Source organism: Bombina bombina, chromosome 5 (assembly GCF_027579735.1).
Source record: "Bombina bombina isolate aBomBom1 chromosome 5, aBomBom1.pri, whole genome shotgun sequence".
In the NCBI taxonomy this organism is placed as follows: domain Eukaryota; kingdom Metazoa; phylum Chordata; class Amphibia; order Anura; family Bombinatoridae; genus Bombina; species Bombina bombina.
Genome location: NC_069503.1, coordinates 308817023 through 308832939, shown reverse-complemented (window position 1 = coordinate 308832939; position 15917 = coordinate 308817023). Strand labels below are relative to the sequence as shown.

The 15917-nt window shown below is 37.0% G+C and overlaps 1 protein-coding gene across 1 annotated transcript in view; it reads left to right on the top strand.

Moving 5' to 3' along the window:
* The window catches only part of RPA3 (replication protein A3), a 95582-nt gene that overhangs the window by 30124 nt on the left and 49541 nt on the right, over positions 1 to 15917 (top strand). The window contains exon 3 of the mRNA XM_053714093.1: positions 10967 to 11075. Coding sequence (XP_053570068.1) covers positions 10967 to 11075 — 109 coding nt within the window. The remainder of the gene's footprint in view (positions 1 to 10966; positions 11076 to 15917) is intronic.

Genomic DNA, 15917 nt, shown 5'->3' with positions numbered 1-15917 from the left:
AGATCCAGGGATCCAGGAGCAGTCCTGATAGATGCTCTGACAGCACCTTGGGACTTCAGGATGGCTTACGTGTTTCCACCCTTCCCGTTGCTTCCTCGATTGATTGCCAGAATCAAACAAGAGAGAGCATCAGTGATTCTAATAGCACCTGCGTGGCCACGCAGGACTTGGTATGCAGACCTGGTGGACATGTCATCCTGTCCACCTTGGTCTCTACCTCTGAAACAGGACCTTCTGATACAGGGTCCCTTCAAACATCAAAATCTAACTTCTCTGAAGCTGACTGCTTGGAAATTGAACGCTTGATTTTATCAAGACGTGGGTTTTCTGAGTCAGTTATTGATACCTTAATACAGGCTAGGAAACCTGTTACCAGAAAGATTTACCATAAGATATGGCGTAAATACCTATATTGGTGTGAATCCAAAGGTTACTCTTGGAGTAAGGTTAGGATTCCTAGGATATTGTCTTTTCTACAAGAAGGTTTAGAAAAGGGTTTATCTGCTAGTTCATTAAAGGGACAGATCTCAGCTCTGTCCATTCTGTTACACAAACGTCTGTCAGAAGTTCCTGACGTCCAGGCTTTTTGTCAGGCTTTGACCAGGATTAAGCCTGTGTTTAAAACTGTTGCTCCACCATGGAGTTTAAACCTTGTTCTTAATGTTTTACAGGGCGTTCCGTTTGAACCCCTTCATTCCATTGATATAAAGTTGTTATCTTGGAAAGTTCTATTTTTAATGGCTATTTCCTCGGCTCGAAGAGTCTCTGAATTATCAGCCTTACATTGTGATTCTCCTTATTTGATTTTTCATTCGGATAAGGTAGTCCTGCGTACTAAACCTGGGTTCTTACCTAAGGTAGTTACTAACAGGAATATCAATCAAGAGATTGTTGTTCCTTCTTTATGCCCAAATCCTTCTTCAAAGAAGGAACGTCTACTGCACAACCTGGATGTAGTCCGTGCTCTAAAATTTTACTTACAGGCAACTAAGGAATTTCGACAAACGTCTTCTCTGTTTGTCATTTACTCTGGGCAGAGGAGAGGTCAAAAAGCTTCCGCTACCTCTCTTTCTTTTTGGCTTCGTAGCATAATTCGTTTAGCTTATGAGACTGCTGGACAGCAGCCTCCTGAAAGAATTACAGCTCATTCTACTAGAGCTGTGGCTTCCACTTGGGCCTTCAAGAATGAGGCCTCTGTTGAACAGATTTGCAAGGCTGCAACTTGGTCTTCACTTCATACTTTTTCAAAATTTTACAAATTTGACACTTTTGCTTCATCGGAGGCTATTTTTGGGAGAAAGGTTCTTCAGGCAGTGGTTCCTTCTGTATAAAGAGCCTGCCTATCCCTCCCGTCATCCGTGTACTTTTGCTTTGGTATTGGTATCCCAGAAGTAATGATGACCCGTGGACTGATCACACTTAACAGAAGAAAACATAATTTATGCTTACCTGATAAATTCCTTTCTTCTGTAGTGTGATCAGTCCACGGCCCGCCCTATTTTTAAGGCAGGTAAATATTTTTTAATTTATACTCCAGTCACCACTTCACCCTTGGCTTTTCCTTTCTCGTTGGTCCTTGGTCGAATGACTGGGAGTGACGTAGAGGGGAGGAGCTATATGCAGCTCTGCTGGGTGAATCCTCTTGCACTTCCTGTTGGGGAGGAGTAATATCCCAGAAGTAATGATGACCCGTGGACTGATCACACTACAGAAGAAAGGAATTTATCAGGTAAGCATAAATTATGTTTTTTTCTCACCTTGAAAATTTTCAATTGACTTTTTTCCCTGCGGGCTGTTAGGCTCACGGGGGCAGAAAATGCTTCAATTTATTGCGTCATTCTTGGCGCAAATTTTTTTGGCGCAAAATGTCATTTCCGGCTCCGTAGTTGACGCCGGAAGATTGTTCGTTGTTACGTCATTTTTTGACGCATGTGTGTTCAGACGTTTTTATGCGCCAAAAAATGTGGGCAACGTTTTCGTGGCGTCATACTTGGCGCCAAAAATGTGGGCGTCATACTTGTTCACTTTTTCTCACATTATTTAAGTCTCACTTTTTTGTTGTTTCTGGTTGCTAGAAGCTTGTTTGTTTTGCATTTTTTCCCATTCCTGAAACTGTCATTTAAGGAATTTGATAATTTTGCTTTATATGTTGTTTTTTTCTATTACATATTGCAAGATTTTCCATTCACTGTTCCTGGATCAGAACATGCTGAGGGATTCCTGTTGACTGAGATCAGTCCTACCAAAGCTAAGTTCATTTATTTTAAATGTTATAAATGTTTATCTTTAGCTATGGTTTGTAATAAGTTATCATGATAAACTTTTACATGCAGAATCCATTAGTATGTATGCTTTATATATTGCTATTCTTTTTACATCTTATGTACAAGATATACTTAGAAATTTATAAGAATTTTTTTCTGATTCTATTTTAAAGGCTTTGTCTGATCCCGCCTTCTAATAAATTTTTAGGTCTTTTTCAAACTTCTTTTTTAGTTGATGAAGTTTCAAATGACCAACAACATATTGAATTATCCTTCTCTGATGGTGTTTTTTTCTCATTCAGAATTTTTCTTCATCAGATATTGACACTAACAAATCTTCTTTTTTATTTTTTAATAGAGTACATTTGTTCTTTGTTCAAAAGGTGTTGATTATTTTGGATATTGAAGTAACTAGTTCTTTGGATTTTAAAGACTAGCTAACATTTAAATTCTACTTATTTATCTTCTGTGATTTCTTCAGAGGTTTTTTCCAGTTCCTGATACTAGGGAATGGAATAGGCTGAGAATTTTCTTTTAGTCCTTATTTAAGGTTTTTAAATTGTATTCTTTGCCGGCAGTTAGTTTTGAGGAAAGATTCCCCAAGTTAATGGGGCTATCTCTACTCCTGCTAAATATACTTTTATTCTTATAGCAAATAGTATTTTTTTTTTTCCTTCAGATGGTTGTACCTTATTTAAGGAAAATTATTTTCAGGTACTTTTCTTAGACCTGTTATTTATTTGGCTGATGTTGCAATTGCTTCATCTTTCTGGTTGGATACGTTAAGATCAAGTATCGGATTATGATTTGTTTAGCATTGTTAAAAGGACAAAATCTACTACTCATTTGAGCTTCAGACTAAGTGCTATTGCATTGTCTTGTTTTCTTGCATTTGTTGATTGTGCAAGTCCAGTGTGTTGACTGGTCCTTTAACTTGATTAACATGCTAATAATTTCATTTGTGTTGTCATTTTATTAAATATTTTCGCAAATGAGGTTTATTCTATGTCTTTAGCTATTTTAGCTAGAAGAACTTTGTGATTTCAATCTTGGAATGCTAATTTGATTTCTAAAATCCATATTTCTTTTTTTCCAAGGTAATCAATTATTTGGTTCATAATTGGATTCAATTCTTTAACTGTTACTATGGGCTTCAAGATTTAGTTCTAAGACTAAAACTTTAAGCTTATATTAGTTTTCTGTTCTTACTAAAGAATGGAGTCCTGAATTCTTCCCCAAGTAACATGTTTATACTTGGAAGTTTTTTTCATCATTCAATTAAGCCTTTTTTAAGTCAGCTCCCCAAATTTGCATGTAGGTGCGGTTCTTATTCCAGCTTGGCTGGTAAGGGGCAGGTTGAGACTTTTTTGAAATTTGTTTGGTTCTATTCGGTCCAAACTTCTTAGACTTTGGGTACAGAATAGGATTCAGAGTAAAACCATCTGTGAGAAGTCTTTTTTTTTTTTTTTTTTTTTCTCTATCGTATTCCAGCTATTTCAGTAAGACTAACACTTTGCTGAAGTGTATTCAGACCTATATGTTTTGGGTACTGGTGAAGCGCGGCTGGTCACCCGTTGGGGCTCAAGCGCTGCTCGGACCTGGAGTCTTCTGGGGTATTTATTCCAGTTCCATTTCTAGGAACTGGGTTTTGGGGTTTTATTCAAGACTATTCATTGTTCCAAAGATAGAAAATCTTTTTGAATTGTCATAAGTGTACCATCTTTTAGAATGGAGTTTATATGGTCTATTCTGCCTTTTTGGTCGGTGATGGCATTATTTGTTTACAATGGATACAATAGATGCATATCTTCATTTTCTGTTTTCATTCAGATTATTTTATTTTCTGAGATTCTCTTTTTTTGACAAGTATTACCAATTTGTTGCTTTTCCTTCTGGTCTAGCAACAGCTCTAAGAATCTTTTCTAAGGTTCTCAGTGTTCCTTATTTGGACGGTATGGTGGTACTGGTTCAGTCTTTTCATTCTGTGGAATCTCATACGATTCGACTTTGTTGTCTCTTCAAGACATGGTTAGAGGATCTTCTTATCAAAAGCTCCTTGATTCCTCACACAAGGGTCACAATTTTTTTAGGTTTCCAGATAAATTGTGTCCATGTTTTTGTGTCTAACAGACAAGTGACAAGTTTATTGGGTTCCGTTTGTCGGAATTTTCAGTCTCTATTATTTCCTTCAAGTTGCTATATATGCATGGAAGTTTTAGGTTTCATGGCTGCAGCATTGGATTCGATTCCCTTTGCTCATTTATAAAACCTTTCCAGTTTTCTTATGCTGAATAATGGTGCAGGGATTCTAGGATATCACTTTTTATATCTTTGAATCCTAATGTTTAACTATCTTTGATTCGGTGGTTAAGATCACCATCATTTAGTTCTATAGGTCTCTTCGGTTCTTTCAACCTGGACCATGATCTGCAGATGCGAGTCTTTTAGGTTGGGAGGCTGTCTGAGGATCTCTGTCAGCACAAGGGGTTTGGAAATCTCAGGAGGCGAGATTACCATTTCATATTTTTGGAACTCTGTGCATTCTCAGAGTTCTTCAGTTTGGTTTCTTTTTGAAGAAGAAACGTTTATTGTTTTCAGACAGACATTGTCACAACTGTGGCGTATGTCAATTATCAGGGTGGGACTATCAGTTCTTAGGCTGTGACAGAAATATCTTGGATATTTGCTTGGGCTAAATTCAGCTCCTATCTAATTTCTGTGGTCTTTTTCCCAGGTATAGACATTGGGAAGCGGATTATCTCTGTAAATCAAGCTTTACATCCGGGAGAATGGTCTTTTTACCCAGATATGTTTTTCAATTTGTCAGATGTGAGGGCTTCCAGTAATAGATCTGTTGGCATCTCATCTAAACAAGGAACTTCCCAGGAGCCTCTTTAGGTTCGGGGATCCTCAGGCGGAAGTAGTGTATGCATTGACACTTCTTTGGAATTATCAATCTGCCTATATTTTTTCATCTCTGGTTCTTCTTTTAAAAGTGATTTTCAAAATCATCAGAGAGCAATCTTTGGTGTGGCTGGTGGCTTTAGCATGGCCACACAGGTTTTGGTATATAGTTCTTGTTCGGATGTTCAGTTTCCAATCTTGGTTACTTCCATTATAGCCATACCTTATATCTTAACTTTAATTTTTTTCATCAGGAATTCAAATTATTAATTTGATGGTATGAAAATGTAATGCTTAGTACTTAGTCATAGGAGTTTCTCTGACTCAGTAAGTAATACTATGTTGCAGGCTCGTAAATCTGTGTCTAATAGGATTTATTATCGAGTTTGGAAGATTTACATCTCATGATGCTCTTATGAATTCTCTTGGCATTCTTTTAGAATTCCTAGAATTTTATAGTTTCTTCATAAGGTTTTGTCTGCATGTTCCTTGAAAGGACAAATCTCTGCTTTTCCTGTGCTGTTTCACAGTAAGAATTGCTAAATCTTTCTAATATTCTTTGTTTTGTTCAGGCTTTGGTTCGTATCAAGCCTGTCATTAAGTCAATTTCTCCTCTTTGGAGTCTTAATTTGATTCTGAAGGCTTTACAGGCTCTTCTGTTTGAGCATATGCTTTCTTTGGACATTAATTACTTTTATGGAAAGTATTGTTCTTTTTAGACATCTCTTCAACTAGAACAGTTTTAAATTATCTGTTCTTTCTTGTGAATCTCCTTGTTCTGATTTTTCATCAGGATAAGGTGGTTTTTCCTCATTTCAATTTTCACCTTAAGTTGTGAATTCTAACAACATTAGTGGAGGAATTATTGTCTTTTCATTGTGTCTTAATCCTAAGAATTCTTTGGTAAGATTCTTACATTCTTTGGATGTGGTAAGAGTTTTGAAATATTATGTTAAAGCTATTCAGATTTCAGACAGACTTCTAGTCTATTTGTTATCTTTTCTGGTTTTAGGAAAGGTCAGAAGGCTTCTGCCATTTCTTTGGCATCTTGGTTAAAGCTTTTGATTCATCATGCTTATTTGGAGTCTGGTTAATCCCCGTCTCAGAGGATTACGGCTCATTCTACTAGGTAAGTTTCTACTTCCTGGGCTTTTTAAGAATGAAGCTTCTGTTGATCAGATTTGCAAAGCAATGACTTGGTCCTCTTTGCATACTTTTACTAAATTCTACCATTTTGATGTTTTCTCTTCTTAGAAGCAGTTTTTGGTAGAATAGTACTTCAGGCAGCTGTTTCAGTTTGATTCTTCTGCTTATAATTTCATTTTTTTTTATTTTTTTTTTTCATTTTAAAAATTGAAACTCTTGATTTGGGTAGTGGATTCATTTTTCAGCAGAATTGGCTGTCTTTATTTTATCCCTCCCTCTCTAGTGACTCTTGCGTGGAAGTTCCACATTATGGGTATCTGCTATCCCATACGTCACTAGCTCATGGACTCTTGCTAATTACATGAAAGAAAACATAATTTATGTAAGAACTTACCTGATAAATTCATTTCTTTCATATTAGCAAGAGTCCATGAGGCCCACCCTTTTTTTGTGGTGGTTATGATTTTTTTTGTATAAAGCACAATTATTCCAATTCCTTATTTTTGATGCTTTCGCTCCTTTCTTATCACCCCACTTCTTGGCTATTCGTTAAACTGAATTGTGGGTGTGGTGAGGGGTGTATTTATAGGCATTTTAAGGTTTGGGAAACTTTGCTCCTCCTGGTAGGAATGTATATCCCATACGTCACTAGCTCATGGACTCTTGCTAATATGAAAGAAATGAATTTATCAGGTAAGTTCTTACATAAATTATGTTTTTTCTCTTGGTATTCTTAGTTTAGACTAAACATAGGTAGGCTCATATGCTAATTTCTAAGCCTTTGAGGGCTGCCTCTTATCACATGCTTTTTAAATCTCTTTTCAACACAAAGAGACAGTACACGTGGGCCATATAGATAACACTGTTTTCAGGCACAGCGGGCTATTTAAGATCTAGCACAATACAATGCTAAATTTAAGACAATAGATAATAAACAGTCACAGTCATGTGATCAGGGGGCTGGAAGAAGGTTCCTAGATACAAGGTAATCATAGAGGTAAAAAGTATATTAATATAACTGTTGGTTATGCAAAACTGGGGAATGGGTAATAAAGGCATTATATATCTTTTAAAACATTAACAATTCTATGGTAGACTGTCCCTTTAAGTAATAAAATTATAATTTTCCATTGTTCTTTTTATGTATTGAGCTTTAGTTTTACAGACAAATATAAGATAAGGAAGCAAGTGTGTGTACACAAAAGTGATAACATAATGAGATCTGAAACTCAACCCATTGTTATAGGCTGTGGTTTAAAAGCACAAAACCAGCTACTTCATGTACACAAATAAACCTGAAAAAGCAATTTCTCATACATTTTATACTCTGCAGCTGGTTTAACAAGTCATTGAAATTACATTAATATAAAAACAATATTACAGTGTACTGTCCCTTTTATTAAACTGTTTTGTTTTTTTGTTTTGTTTTTTTAACGGCAAAATTACTTACATTGTCTGGAGTAGCCTGAATTACCCCCCCAATTCAGTGTCCTGCTGCAGATATAGAGGCATTATACAAGCTCTTTTGCAGTTGTGTGCATGTGTCTGGGATCAGCAGGTTGCTGGTCCTGCAATCTCCCCATAGACTAACAAGCATAATGGGTTGAGGGGCACAACCAATCCCTAAAGAAAAAAATGTTTAATTTTTTTTCATTAAAGGGACATTCCTGCCAAAATTGAGGTTCACATGGATGCATTTAAGTTTTGAATAGAAACATTTTTGTAATATGCATGTATTAACAAAAATGATTCTTATAGAAGCTATAGCTGTTTCAAAAGTGTATTACAGTATGCACCAGCATTCTAAATGCAGCACTTAAGAAAGCTTAAGGTGCTTGTACCATCTCTGGTAATGATTGTTTAATTGCTAACATGATACAAGCCCCACTGTTGCTCTAAGCAGCTGTGGTATTTAAAATGCTGGTACACTGAGAATATCTAGCTATGCTATACATGCATGTGCAGAGAAAAATTTTTAACACTGAAACAGTGATAACTTTTACTAGAAGCATTTTTGCCAATATATGCGTATTACAAATGTTTCTATCCAAATATGTAATTTATTTATGTGCATTTAAATTTTGACTGGAATGTCCCCTTAAGCCATAATATCAAAGTACTTTGTCACACTGTATTTTTGTGCAGATATATGGATGATCTGTCACAGACATCGCCTGCACATTGGTATAAAATACCTGATGACAGACATCATCTGTAGGTCTCAGTAAAATATTGTACAACAGGCAGTAAGATAACAGTGCAAGGGGATCGCAGAAACAATACATGGGAACTGATTTTATGAGGATACAAAGTGAGATGAAATGAGCAATAAAAAGTCATGACATTTATGGTGTTTGTAAATTGTGCGTAAACATCTTTAAAAATGTTTTGGGGGGGGGGGCACAGGAACTTCAATATCTTTAATTGCCCTTCCTCAAACTCTGTAGAGTGGTTTGACAGCAACAAAGCAGTGCACTGCTTCAGTTGGGTGCCACGTGACTTGACACATCACTTGTCACATCACCGATAACAACCACATGTGCATTTGGCTGAAGACAAAGGCCAGATAGCATAAAATCATCTGGGGGATGTTGCAGAAAATTGTTAAAGGGACAGTCTACACTAAAATTGTTAATGTTTAAAAAGATAGATAATGCCTTTTCTACCCATTCCCCAGCTTTGCACAACCAACATTGATATATGAATATACTTTATAGCATTTAAACCTCTACATTTCTGCCTGTTGCTAAGCCACTATAAACAGCCTCTTATCACATGCTTTTTATTTGCTTTTCACAGCAGGAGACTGCTAGTTCATGTGGGGCATATAGATAACATTGTGTTCACGCCCAAGGAATTGTTAGCACAACACAGTAATAAATGCAAGTCAATAGATAATAAAGTAATGTGATTACGGGGATGTCAGAAGATGCTTATATACAAGGTAATCGCGGAGATAAAAAAAAATATGAATATAACCGTGTTGGTTATGCAAAACTGGGGAATGGGTAATAAAGGGATTTTTTTAATCATTTTTTTTTTATTTATTTTTTTAAACAATAAAAATAAATTATATTGTAGACTGTCTCTTTAAAGGGCCATGATACCCAATGTTTAAACACTTGAAAGTGATGCAGCATGGCTGTAAAAAGCGGACTAGAAAACGTCACCTGAACATCTCTATGTAAAAAAGAAAGGTATTGTACTTCAAAAGTTTCTCATCAGTATGTCTGTCCGGGTACAGCTAAGGGATTGAGCCTTGTGCACTCTCATGTTATTTCCCTATTCAGTTTAAGGAAGTTACTATGAAATCTCATGAGATCACAGTAAAAGAGTTCATGACCTCAGCACTGTTGATGCTGATTGTCTGCTGTTCATTTCTTCATTTTTTTTTTTTATTTTTTTTTACCTGCAGCTGGGCAGCAGCTGAGTATAACTTTTTACACAGAACTTACTCTGCTGAGCTAAGGAGATTGTGAGGTAAAATATCTTCCTTTTTTACATAGCTCAGGTGATATTTTCCTGTCGGCTTTTTACAGTTATTCTGCATCAGTTTCAAGTGATTTAGCATAAAAGTATTATGTCCCTTTAAGCTCTTTACTTTTTATATAAAGCTTTTAGCTGAACTTATTTTATGTCCCTTTAAGGTCTGATATCTCACTGCTTTTATGGACAAGGGCATGTCTCTCAAGCACAAACAAGTAGTGTTTGTGTTTTTTTTTTTTTCCTAAGTACAAAAACATCTGTTAAAATAAAAAAAATAAAAAAATTACATGCAAAGGTGTGGTGTTTTTTTTTTTTTTTGTTTTGTTTTTTTTTTTTCATTTAGCACTGTGATGGTAAATTTGAGCTTTCTGGATTAGCTCATTAGGTTACCATTATGATGTATATTAAAGTTGCTTAATGTGGTGGTGTTTTTTTTTTTTTCTTAAATGTCCCTAAGTTGTTTTTATCTTATATCTTAAGTATTGACCGGTCCTTCCTCCTCCTCGTTGATGTTTATTTTTGATAAAACCTCTGTTATTGTGCAGAGCAATGATGTTTACTATCACTTTAAGCTCAGGATGTGATTCCTCATAGCATGCTTAATTGTAAAGAAGTTTTTTTTGTTTTTTTTTTGTTCACATGCTCTTTAAAGTGAATGTATAGTTAAGGCTATTAGATAAAGGCAAACGATAGAAGCTAAAAAAAAATTAATGACACTTTTTATTCATGAAATCATTGGCATATTCTTATCTTCAGAGATTTAAAATGAAACGCTATATGGATAAGAGTTGAAGCTCCGCAAGCCATTTTCAGCAATTGACAGATGACTCCTCTGCAATCAACTTATCGTTGTTTCCCCCAAGCCATGACGTTTGTGCAAAGGGGCTGAACACGCCGGGGGTGGGAGAAACAACGATTAGTTGATTGCAGATGAGTCATCTGTCAATCAATTGCTGAAAATGGCAACCGGAGCTTCAGTTCTTATCCATATAGCGTTCAATTTTAAATATCTCTGAAGATTAGTATATATTAACGATTTTATAAATGAGTCATTCATTTTGTATCTTCTATTGTTCTAATTTGTCTAATAGCCTTAACTTTACATTCACTTTAAGTTGCTTCGTAATGGACTCTAGTGGAATTAAAAATTGTTTTTTGAATCCTAGTTGGATGAGGAGGTTTCTGGAGTTATTGAAGTTGTTGGCAAAGTCACACCAAAAGCAACTATCATGGGAATGTCATATGTTCCATTTCGTGAAGACACATGCTCTTTTGGTAAGTGTGTGTGTTTTTTTTTTTTTTGTTTTTGTTTTTTCCTCAGAAATTTAACTTTCAGAAATGTTGCTGACACTCAGAAGTCAGAACGTGTTCAGCTTGAAGGACTGCTTATTGCACTTTGAGAACACAGAACACTGCTCCTATAAGCCTACCTAGATTTACTCTTCATCAAAAAAACTAAGTAAATTTGATAACTGAAGTGAATTGGAAAGGTGTTGAACTGCATGCTCTAGCTAAGCGTTCTTCAAACCAAGGGTTGCGACCTACTTCTGGGTTGCAACACCATATTTAGTGGGTCACAATGAGATATTAGTGGGTGTGGTATTGCCTTTTATAACACTTTCAAGTTTGACTACAGTGAGGAATAAAGTACGCACATTTTAGTCACTTTACCAAAAATTGCAGCTATCTTGTATATTACTTCTGAAATTTTCATTCCAAACTTTAAAAATAGGGTCACGAAAATATGTGGTGGTATTGCACTGGGTCTTGCGGGGGGGACTTTTTTTTTTTTTCCTATGGCATGGAGAGTCCACAGCGTCATTGCAATTATTAGTGGGATATTCAACTCCTGGCCAGCAGGAGGAGGCAAAGAGCACCCCAGCAAAGCTGTTAAATGTGACTTCCCTTACCCATAATCCCCAGTCATTCTCTTTGCCTCTGTCAGTGAAGGATGTGCGAAGATGGTGTCTGAAGATATTTAATCCTTTTATGGGTACTTTTCCCTGCAAGCAAGGTTTGGCGTCTTGTTACCCCTTTGCAAGAAAGCCAGAGTTGGTTACTCTGTTCTTTCTTTTCCTACAGGTCCATTACTGGGAGTGGAGTACCTGTCACATCTAAGTAGTGGTTATCTGTCCTGCAGCTGGATCTGAAGTAAGTGCCTTTGCTTTCTAGGTACTGAAGGACAGCAACACTTAAGAGGTTAATCCTCATGTATCTATTTTGGGACATAGTTATCCTTATTAGTTAAGGATACATCTTATGGACAGATTTATTGGCACTTTTGTGTGTTAAAAAGGTTAATGTTATTGGGTTTTTTATTCACAGTGAGAGACTTAAGGGTTATTGGAGAGTTTCACTTGGCTGAGGGGTTTTAAAGGATTTTACTTTGTCTTTATTTGTTGCAGATATGGCTATGACGGACATGATTGAGCTATAAAAGACATAATGAGGATAACGGTTTTACTTTCTAGAGCCGTTTACTATTTTGCGCACTTTTATGTGGTGAAGTTCTTTTTTTTTGATCCACTCACGTGACGCCCGCACTTCCGCTGTATCGGAACAGATCTTTGTGAGCCTGTACTGTGTAGAGGATCAGTGTCGGCTTTGCGACTTAACGTTTTGTTATCTAGCGGATTGTCTGCCAAAGAGGAGAGGGTCTCTGCAGGAGTCTCTTGCTTCCTCTTGCTAGTGGGGTGTCAATCCTATCCAGTAGCAGCTTGAGTTTGCTTCTTTTTTTTTTTTTATTTCCACTCTGTAATTTAATGATACATTTTTAGTACATTTTGGAAATTCTTATATTTTTCACAAATTTTAGGAGCTGAATTCTGTAGCTATGAATTCACAATTAGATGATTCTATGTCTGTGGATAAATGTTTACTATGTTCAGAGGCTCAAATTGTTCTTTTTTTCCTCATGCTTAGCTAAAACTTTAAAATTTAAATACAAATTACTCCCTTCTGAGCCAAGTGTGTCTCTCTCGTTTCTCATGTTGTTCCTTTATTGTCCTCTCAGCCCCCTGTGGGTGTTTATTTACCTGGGGATTTTGCTGCTCAGATTACTTCAGTTTCTGCGGCGTTGTCAGCTTTCCCTTCTTCGTTTAAGCGTAAGAGGAAATCTAAACATTTGTCAGCAAGGTTTCTGACTCTAAAACTGCGCTGGTCAACCATTCTCAGATGTCTGAGATTTCGCCTTCAGAAGCTACTGAAGTATCTTCATCAGACTCTGATACTATGGGAGAAAAATCTTGTGAATCTGAAGTTAATTTCAGATTTAAGCTTGAACATCTCCGTTTACTACTGAAGGCGGTACTAACTACTTTGGATGACTCTGAACCTTCGGTTGCTGTCCACCCTAAAAAGTCTTCTAAATTTAACAGCATTTATGATTCTCCCTCTTCTGAGAATGTTTTTCCTGTTTCAGACAATATGTCTGAAATTATAGCTCAGGAATGGGATAAGCCAGGGATTCCCTTTTCCCCTTCCCCTGTTTTTAAAAAGATGTTTCCTGTTGCTGACTCTATTTGTGACTCATGGCACACTGTTCCTAAAGTAGGAGCTATTTCTACTCTAGCTAAAATAACTACTATTCCTATAGAGTATAGTTGTTCCTTTAAGGATCCTATGGATGAGAAGCTAGAGGCTTACTTAAAGATGTACATCCATCAAGGACTACAGTGGCAACCTGCGGCAAGTATTACTACGGTTGCGGGAGCAGCATCTTACTGGTGTGATGCCCTGTCTGATTTGATATCAGAGGGGACTACGATTTGAGGAGATCCAAGATAGGATCAAGGCTCTAAAAGCCAATACTTTTATCTGCAATGCCAACATGCATGTAATTAGACTGGGAGCTAAGTTGTCCTAGCTCGTAGAGCTTTGTGGTTAAAATCTTGGTCGGCTGTTTTTTCAAAGGCCAAGCTTTTGTCTTTACCTTTTATAAGGGTAAAACTCTATTTGGAAAGTTGGTGTGTGACTGGTTGTTATAAGCAACGGAACGGCCAGCCTCACTGGCCACACTTCTCATACAAAGTGTAGCAGAATTTCAATAGACAAAAAAAAAGATGGAGGTGGCGCCTACGGCAGTCTGTTGTGTCTAAATTAAAACTAAACCCAATTCAAGTTAAATGTCTATTATATGCAAATAAGTTTAATAATTCTAACAAAATTCTAATTGGTTTGTGTGAAAAAAGAGAATGATACTGTTATAAAGTGAAGCTAATTAAAGATTTAATGTGACATAAGAAGCATTATATAAACGTCTTAAGATAAAATCAATGGATAAATGAATGGATTAAATAAAATGTGTACTATGTTTCCAATAATATACGTATATGCAACCTGTCTTAACTTCAAAATAAAAACTAAAAAAGGTGCCTATTCTCCTTTCTAGATGTTACAAATAAACACAAAATCAGACATTTTGACTATCCTCTCAGAACTAATCTGACAAGGTGTCAATGATCACAAGGTGTGGGATAGACTCATAAGCTCTATACATTAGTTTAGGAATACAAGACTATATTATCTCTGATAGCGGATAAATAACAGACTGTATGTCAATTTTAACTAATAGGTCCTCTGTGATCTATCATCCCTAATCTATGTAAATGGATTCATATCTACTGTACACATTTTCCATAGTTATACTGGTTATTGCTTAGTCTTAACTTATAACTTTTTTTACATTTTGGGTTTTGTGAATAACTGTCCTAAGATACTGATTCACCCACACTTGGTTTTTTTTTTTTTTAGAGTAATCACCTAGACACCGGTGTCTCTTAGATTTTACATGATACAGATATTCAGTTAGTATTGTGAGACATGCATTTTCAATTTGTTGGCCTTCCGTTTGGTCTTGCCCCAGCACCCAGAATATTCACAAAGTCTCTGGGAGCCCTATTGGCAGTGATCAGATCACAGGGAATTGCTATGGCGCCTTATCTAGACGACACCACACCCACAATTCAGTTTTACAAACCTTGCCTCCTATGGAGGTGGTGAAGTAAGTTTGTGCTAAGATTTCTACATTGATATGTGCTTCTCAGCATTTTGAAGCCTGATTCCTTTCAGAGTATAGTGAATGTCAGAGGGATGTGAAGGGAGTATCACCTATTGAATGCAAGGGTTTTTCTCGCGGGATATGTATTTCATAGGTTCTCTGTTATCGGTCGTAGAGATTCATCTACTACCTCCCTTATTCAGATTGACGATATACTCTCATATTCCATTACCTCTACTGATACTGTTTCAGTACTGGTTTGGCTATCTGCTATATGTGGATGGGTGTCTTTAGGTAAGTATGTTTTCATTACTTAAGACACGCTCAGCTATGGTTTGGCACTTTATGCATTAATATAAAGTTCTAAATATATGTGTTGTACTTATATTTGCCATGAGTCAGGTTCATGTATATTTCCTTTTGTAGACTGTCAGTTTCATATTTGGGTAAAAACATATTTAGGAAAATATTTTTCTTACCTGGGGTATAGTCATTTTTCAATTGACTGCTTTTTCATTAACCCCTTAACGACTGAGGACGTGCAGGGTACGTCCTCAGAAAAAAGGCAGTTAATGCCTGAGAACGTACCCTGCACGTCCTCAGTGTGGAAAGCAGCTGGAAGCGATCCTGCTCGCTTCTAGCTGCTTTCCGGTTATTGCAGTGATGCCTCGATATGGAGGCATCCTGCAATAACCTTTTTAAGTCATCCGGTGCAGAGAGAGCCACTCTGTGGCCCTCTCTGCACCGGAGATCGGTGGCTACCTGCGTTGGTGGGTGGGAGCCGGACCGGGAGGCGGGTGGCGGCCATCGATGGCCATGTGGATCTGAAGGGGGGCGGGATCGTGGGCGGGGGTGGCTGGGGGCGCGCGCGCGTGCACGGGGAGGGAGCGGGTGGGAACCGCTACACTGCAGAAAATGGGGAAATAAAAAATATAATAAAAAATAAAATCCAAACAATCAGCAAGGTGGTGGGGGTTTGTTTGTGGGGGGTGGGGGGTTGGGGGAAGCTACACTACAGAAAAAAACAAAAAAAACCCCAAAAAAGCACTTTTTATTGTAAACTGGGTACTGGCAGACAGCTGCCAGTACCCAAGATGGCGCCCAATAAGGCAGAGGGG